This window comes from Entelurus aequoreus, linkage group LG06, assembly GCF_033978785.1.
Source record: "Entelurus aequoreus isolate RoL-2023_Sb linkage group LG06, RoL_Eaeq_v1.1, whole genome shotgun sequence".
NCBI lineage: Eukaryota > Metazoa > Chordata > Actinopteri > Syngnathiformes > Syngnathidae > Entelurus > Entelurus aequoreus.
Window position 1 is genome coordinate 84,108,062 of NC_084736.1, and position 7,008 is coordinate 84,115,069.

The 7,008-nt window shown below is 37.5% G+C and overlaps 1 protein-coding gene across 2 annotated transcripts in view; it reads left to right on the forward strand.

Annotated features, from left to right (window-relative positions):
• Positions 1–5,131, forward strand: part of msi1b (musashi RNA binding protein 1b) — a 77,494-nt gene extending 72,363 nt beyond the window's left edge. The window contains exons 12-14 of one of the 2 annotated variants that reach the window (XM_062051682.1): positions 1,534–1,596; positions 1,684–1,826; positions 4,476–5,131. In XM_062051682.1, the coding sequence (XP_061907666.1) occupies positions 1,534–1,596; positions 1,684–1,826; positions 4,476–4,517 (248 nt within the window). In that variant the 3' untranslated portion in view covers positions 4,518–5,131. Of the gene's footprint in view, positions 1–1,533; positions 1,597–1,671; positions 1,827–4,475 lie in introns of both variants that reach the window. The other variant, XM_062051681.1, reaches the window with a different exon arrangement.
• The last annotated feature ends 1,877 nt before the right edge of the window (positions 5,132–7,008 follow it).

Here is a 7,008-nt window from a genome sequence, read left to right on the forward strand (position 1 = left end):
CTGATGAATTGATCTATTATTATTTACAGCTAAAAAGAGTTAAAAGGGAATTGATTTGATTTATACATGTATTTGATATTGATTTATGAGAAACACTGACACTGAATTGAGTTGTTTCTACTCAATAGCCCGGGGGTCGGCAACCCGCGGCTCTAGAGCCGCAGGCGGCTCTTTAGCGCCGCCCTAGTGGCTCTCTGGAGATTTTTCAAAAATGTATAAAGAATGGAAAAAGATGAGGGGAAAAAAATCTATTTTTTTGTTTTAGCATGGTTTGTGTAGGAGGACAAACATGACACAAACCTCCCTAATTGTTATAAATCACACTGTTTATATTAAACATGCTTCACTGATTCGAGTATTTGGCGAGCGCCGTTTTGTCCTACTTATTTTGGCGGTCCTTGAACTCACCGTATAGTTTGTTTACATGTATAACTTTCTCCGACTTTCTAGGACGTGTTTTTCTTTTTCTGTCTCATTTTGTCCACCACACTTTTAACGTTGTGCATGAGTGCACAAAGGTGAGTTTTGTTGATGTTATTGACTTGTGTGGAGTGCTAATCAGACATATTTGGTCACTGCATGACTGCAAGCTAATCGATGCTAACATGCTATTTAGGCTAGCGATATGTACATATTGCAGCATTATGCCTCATTTGTAGCTATATTTGAGGTCATTTAGTTTCCTTTAAGTCCTCTTAATTACATTTATATCTCATGACACATGTAATATGGCTTTTATTTTTTTGCGGCTCCAGATAGATTTGTTTTTGTATTTTTGGTCCAATATGGCTCTTTCAACATTTTGGGTTGCCGACCCCTGCAATAGCCTAACAAAGGGTTAACTAAAAGACTGCATGTTCCACAATGCATTGCGGCAAAACCGGATGTTAGAAAGACCAGGTGCATTGTGGTTGTTGAGATGAGAATTACGAGCCTCCGGGTGATGAATGAATGACAGATAACAAGATATAAGGATAGTTTGTATCCCCATTTGTTTCTCATTTAAAGTACGACTTTATTACACATTTCGACGTCCTGTCCAATACTTCGATCGTAGTTAATCTACACCATTGATTCATTGATGTCAAGAGTACGTGCAGCAGCTCTATTTCCTTCTTTGACAGCCAGATCGATGGCCTTTAACTTCAAAGCAGCATCATGTGCACTTCTCCGTTTGTTTTCCATACTGAGGGTGTTTGCATGAACACTTCCTTCGCGCAAACTGTGCGCGCCCCTGGTTACCGTAAGCCGTAAAAAAGCAGCACCGTCGTAAAAGCCGCAGGGACCAAAACGAGGGGAAAAAGTAGCGGCTTATAGGCCGGAAATTACGTATTGCTCTGCTGACACTTCTTGCTATATGTGAGCATTTAGTTCTTATTTCTGTTAGCAGACTGTACCAACTTTATTCCTGCTTGTGTTAGCAGACTGTACCAACTTTATTCCTGCTTCTGTTAGCAGACTGTACCAACTTTATTCCTGCTTCTGTTAGCAGACTGTACCAACTTTATTCCTGCTTGTGTTGTGTCTCCTCAGCCATTCCCCTCACGGCGTACGGACCAATGGCGGCCGCAGCCGCCGCAGCAGCCGTCGTCAGAGGTAAGAAGTGCTGACATGTTCATCTAATGCACGTATCATTTTCTTTACCATATTCAGATGTGGTGTTACCTTTAGGCTCCACCCCAGGTCGCACAGCTGGCTTCTTGGGAACCAGCAGTCCAGGTCCCATGGCAGACCTTTATGGAACAGCTGCCCAGGAGTCAGCGGTCAGCAGCTACCTGAGTGCTGCAAGTCCTGCACCCAGCGCTGGATTCAGTCACAGTCTCGGGGTAAGATACCACCAATGTGACCTCACCCTGGTTGTTTTATTGATTATTGTTGTTTTGATCAGCCGCAGTAATAACTATATTGTTGAATAGCTGGCAGGTGACTGCTAGTCTACAATAAGCTAGTAGCAGGGATCACAAACTCAGACCATCAGTAAAAACTAATATACCTTTGAAAATCCATGAAAGTTACTATTTTTGATACAACATTCCAAAACCTGAAGTGAAAGACTTAAAAAGCAAATAACGGTCGTACCCATAAAAACACTAAAAAAAGTATTTTTGATATGTTCCAAAACTCACAGCAAAAGAATGGCTAATAATAATTTAAAAAATAACGGAAAAACAAAAAATTTAATTTTTTGTATATAAAGCTCCAAAACCCAAAAGCAAATAATGGCCACACCCATAAAAAAGGCAAACAAAAAATTAGTTTTTTTTATTACATTCCCAAACCCCCGCAAATGGCAAATAATGAACACATGCATGAAAAGCTCTAATAAGTAGGGATGTCCGATAATGGCTTTTTGCCGATATCCGATATTCCGATATTGTCCAACTCTTTAATTACCGATACCGATATCAACCGATACATGCAGTCGTGGAATTAACACATTATTATGCCTAATTTGGACAACCAGGTATGGTAATGATAAGGTAGTTTTTTAAAAAATTAGTAAAATAAGATAAATAAATTAAAAACATTTTCTTGAATAAAAAAGAAAGTAAAACAATATAAAAACAGTTACATAGAAACTAGTAATGAATGAAAATTAGTAAAATTAAGTGTTAAAGGTTAGTACTATTAGTGGAGCAGCAGCACGCACAATCATGTGTGCTTACGGACTGTATCCTTTGCAGACTGTATTGATATATATTGATATATAATGTAGGAAGCAGAATATTAATAACAGAAAGAAATGGGGGGAGGGAGGTTTTTTGGGTTGGTGCACTAATTGTAAGTGTATCTTGTGTTTTTTATGTTGATTTAATTAAAAAAAAACAAAAAAAAAACGATACAGATAATAAAAAAAAAACGATACCGATAATTTCCGATATTACATTTTAACGCATTTATCGGCCGATAATATCGGCAGGCCGATATTATCGGACATCCCTACTAATAAGTCCAAAAAACCGCAAAAAATTCACATTTTGATACAACATTCCAAAACCCACAGCGAATGGCCAAAAACAATGGCTAATAATTTATTTATTTTTTAAACGTAAAAAACAAAAATATTCTTTTTTGTATATAAAGCTCCAAAACCCACGGCAAAAAAAGCAAATAATGGACACACCCATAAAAAAGGCAAAAAAATGCTTATTTTTTTAAATTACATTCCCAAACCCCCGCAAATGGCAAATAATGAGCACATGCATGAAAAGACCAATTTTTTATAAAACCTTCCAGAATGAAAAAGGCAAATAATGGATGAACCCATAAAAAAAAAACCGCAAAAATTTTTAATTTTTGATACAACATTCCAAAACCCGAAGTGAAAGACTTGAAAAGCAAATAACAGCTGCACCCATAAAAACACTAAAAAAAACATATTTTTTAGGTGTTCCAAAACTCACAGCGAATGGCCAAAAACAATGGCTAATAATAATAATTTAAAAAATAACGGATAAAACAACATTTTTAATTTTTTGTATATAAAGCTCCAAAACCCAAAAGCAAATAATGGCCACACCCATAAAAAAGGCAAAAAAAATTGTGTTTTTTATTACATTCCCAAACCCCCGCAAATGGCAAATAATGAACACATGCATGAAAAGCTCTCATAAGACCAATTTTTTATATAACGTTCCAAAATGAAAAATGCAAATAATGGATGCACCCATAAAAAAAACAAAAAAAATTCACATTTTGATACAACATTCCTAACTCCCAGCAAATGACCAAAAATGTCTATTTTTCATATTACGTTCCTACAGTGAAAGGCAAAAAACAGGAACAATGGACACACCTCTAAAAAAAACATGAATAGTCATAACCAATACCCTTGAAACAACATAAAAAGGAGTATTTTTGATACATTCCAAAACCTGAAGTGAAAGATGAAAAATGCAAAAATGGTCACATTAGTAAAAAAATGCTAGAATTGTTTATTTTTGATACAACATTCCAAAAGCCACAGTAAAAGGCTAAAAAAGCAAATAATGGCTGCACCCATAAAAACACTAAAAAAACATATTTTTGATATAAAGTTCCAAAACCCCCAGCAAATGGCCAAAAACAATGACTAATAATTTTTCAAAAAAACGTAAAAAAATAAAATATTCATTTTTTGTATATAAAGCTCCAAAAGCCACAGCAAAAAAAGCAAATAATGGACACACCCATAAAAAAGGCAAACAAATGCTTATTTTTTAAATTACATTCCAAAACCCCCGCAAATGGCAAATAATGAACACATGCAAGAAAAGACCAATTTTGTATACAATGTTCCAAAATAAAAAACACAAATAATGGATGCACCCATAAAAAAACGCTAAAAATTCACATTTTGATATGTTTTTGGAAAAAACATAATTTACTGTTCAAAGCAAATAAATCTGCAGTTATCTCCTTTTATATCTATTTGACCTTCAATTCACTCAGCAGCTTCAAAAGTGCCAAAGTGTAATCCTCCATGTCCCCTGCAGGGGCCGCTGATCGCCACGGCCTTCACTAACGGCTACCACTGAGCACGTGAGGGAATCTTCTGCTTTTTTTTTTTATAGCGGAAAGAGCCAGTTTAATATCACGTGTAGACTAATGTATCTTGTTTGTGTGTCAGTGCAGATGTGTTGAAGTGTGACGCAGATGTGTTGAAGTGTGATGCAGATGTGTTGAAGTGTGATGCAGATGTGTTGAAGTGTGATGCAGAGCTGCAGGGAGTTGAAGCTGTTTTGCAGCTGATCTAGTCTGGCTCTGTCCACCTGCTTCTCAACTTGTTACACACACACACACACACACTGACATCAACCTCACCTCAGTAAAATCTCCCTTTAAAAAAAAAAGGCATATTTTTTTGTGTAAAAGCCAGCAAAAAAAAAGAAAACACAAACACACATGCTGTCATTTTATTGTGTTATTCTGATCCCGTTCTGTTTGCCGTTTTGAGCGACGATGGCTGCATTCTTGGCGACCAGCTTAGCTGACCTCTGACCCCAACTCCTCTCCTAAAGAGCTGTCAATCAGGAGAGATCCACCTGGGGGGGAAAAAACTGTTCATAATGAATTTTAACACATGTTTTGTGATCAATTCTGTTTCTTGAAAATGTGTCACAAAGTGTATCTTTTGGTGGGTTTTTTTTTTTTAACAAAATTGCGTTACCTTTAATACAAAAACCCCCAAAAAGCAGTGAAGTTGTCACGTTGTGTAAAAGCTAAATAAAAAGAGAATACAACAAATCCTTTTCAACTTATATTCAATTGAATAGACTGCAAAGACAACATATTTCATGTTCACACTCAGAAACTTTGGTGTTTTTTGGCAAATAATCATGAAGTTAGAATTTAATGGCAGCAAAAAAGGCATTTTGACCAGTGTGTTACATGGCCTTTCCTTTTAACAACACTCAGTGAAGGTTTGGGAAGTGAGGCGACACATTTTTGAAGTGGAATTCTTTCCCATTCTTGCTTGATGTACAGCTTAAGTTGTTGAACAGTCTCCCTTCTCATATTTTAGCTGCCACACATTTTCAATGTCTGGACTACAGGCAGGCCAGTCTAGTACCCGCACTCTTTTACTATGACTGTTGTAACACCTGGCTTGGCATTGTCTTGCTGAAATAAGCAGGGGCGTCCATGATAACAACATATGTTGCTCCAAAAGCTGTATGTACCTTTCAGCATTAATGGTGTTAAGTTACCCATGTCTTGGCCACTAATACACCCCCATACCATCACACATGCTGACTTTTACACTTTCACCCTAGAACAATCCGGATGGTTCTTTTCCTCTTTGGTCCGGAGGACACCACATCCACAGTTTCCAAAAAACAATTTGAAATGTGGACTCGTCAGCACACAAAACACTTTTCCACTTTGTATCAGTCCATCTTAGATGAGCTCGGGCCCAGCGAAGCCGACGACATTTCCGGGTGTTGTTGATACATGGCTTTGGCTTTGCGTAGTAGAGTTTTAACTTGCACTTACAGATGTAGCGACCAACTGTAGTTACTGACAGTGGGTTTTCTGAAGCGTTCCTAAGCCCATGTGGTGATATCCTTTACACACGGAAGTCCGTTTTTGATGCAGTCTTGTCGGTCCTCGTCCTTGCCGCTTAACATGCAGTGATTTCTCCAGATTCTCTGAACCTTTTGATGATATTACGGAGCGTAGATGGTGAAATCCCTAAATTCCTTGCAAAATGTTGTTCTTCAACAATTTGCTCAGGCATTTGTTGACAAAGTGGTGACCCTCGACCCCGTCCTTGTTTGTGAATGACTGGAAGCTGTTTTTATACCCCATCATGGCACCCACCTGTTCCCAATTAGCCTGTTCACCTGTGGGATGTTCCACATAATAACATTCCTCAACTTTCTCAGTCTTTTTTGCCACTTGTGCCAGCTTTTTTGAAACATGTTGCAGGCATGACATTCCAAATGAGCTAATATTTGCAACAAATACCAAAGTTTCTCAGTGTGAACGTTAAATATCTTGTCTTTGCAGTCTAGTCAATTGAATATAAGTTGAACAGGATTTGTTGTATTCTTGTTTTATAGAGTATTTACACAACGTGACAACTTCACTGCTTTTGGGTGTTTGTGTAGAAGAAAATGAGTTACATGGTCGGCCTACGTGAGCTATACAATGTTGTAAAATACTGTAAATATGACTTTTGTTTGGGGGTGAAGGAAGAGCTACTTAGAAAAGTGCAACATTTTCTTCTTGACGTCGATCCTCGCATTGAACACGTCACACGTCATAGGTGGAGTTTGTGTCCGTCACTCTAGACCAGCCATACTTTTGCTTGCTAGTTCTGTCATTTCACTGAACATCTCAGCAAGGAGAGAATTGTCTTTATTTCTATTTCATTGTTTTTTGGGGGGGGATAAATGCTCTCTTCATGTTTTGTTACATTGTCATGTTGTTAAAACTGTGATTTTTAAGATGTGAATATTCTTTATGGAGGAACATGAAGGACTAATCTGTTAAGCGGCTCACACACACACACACACACACACACAC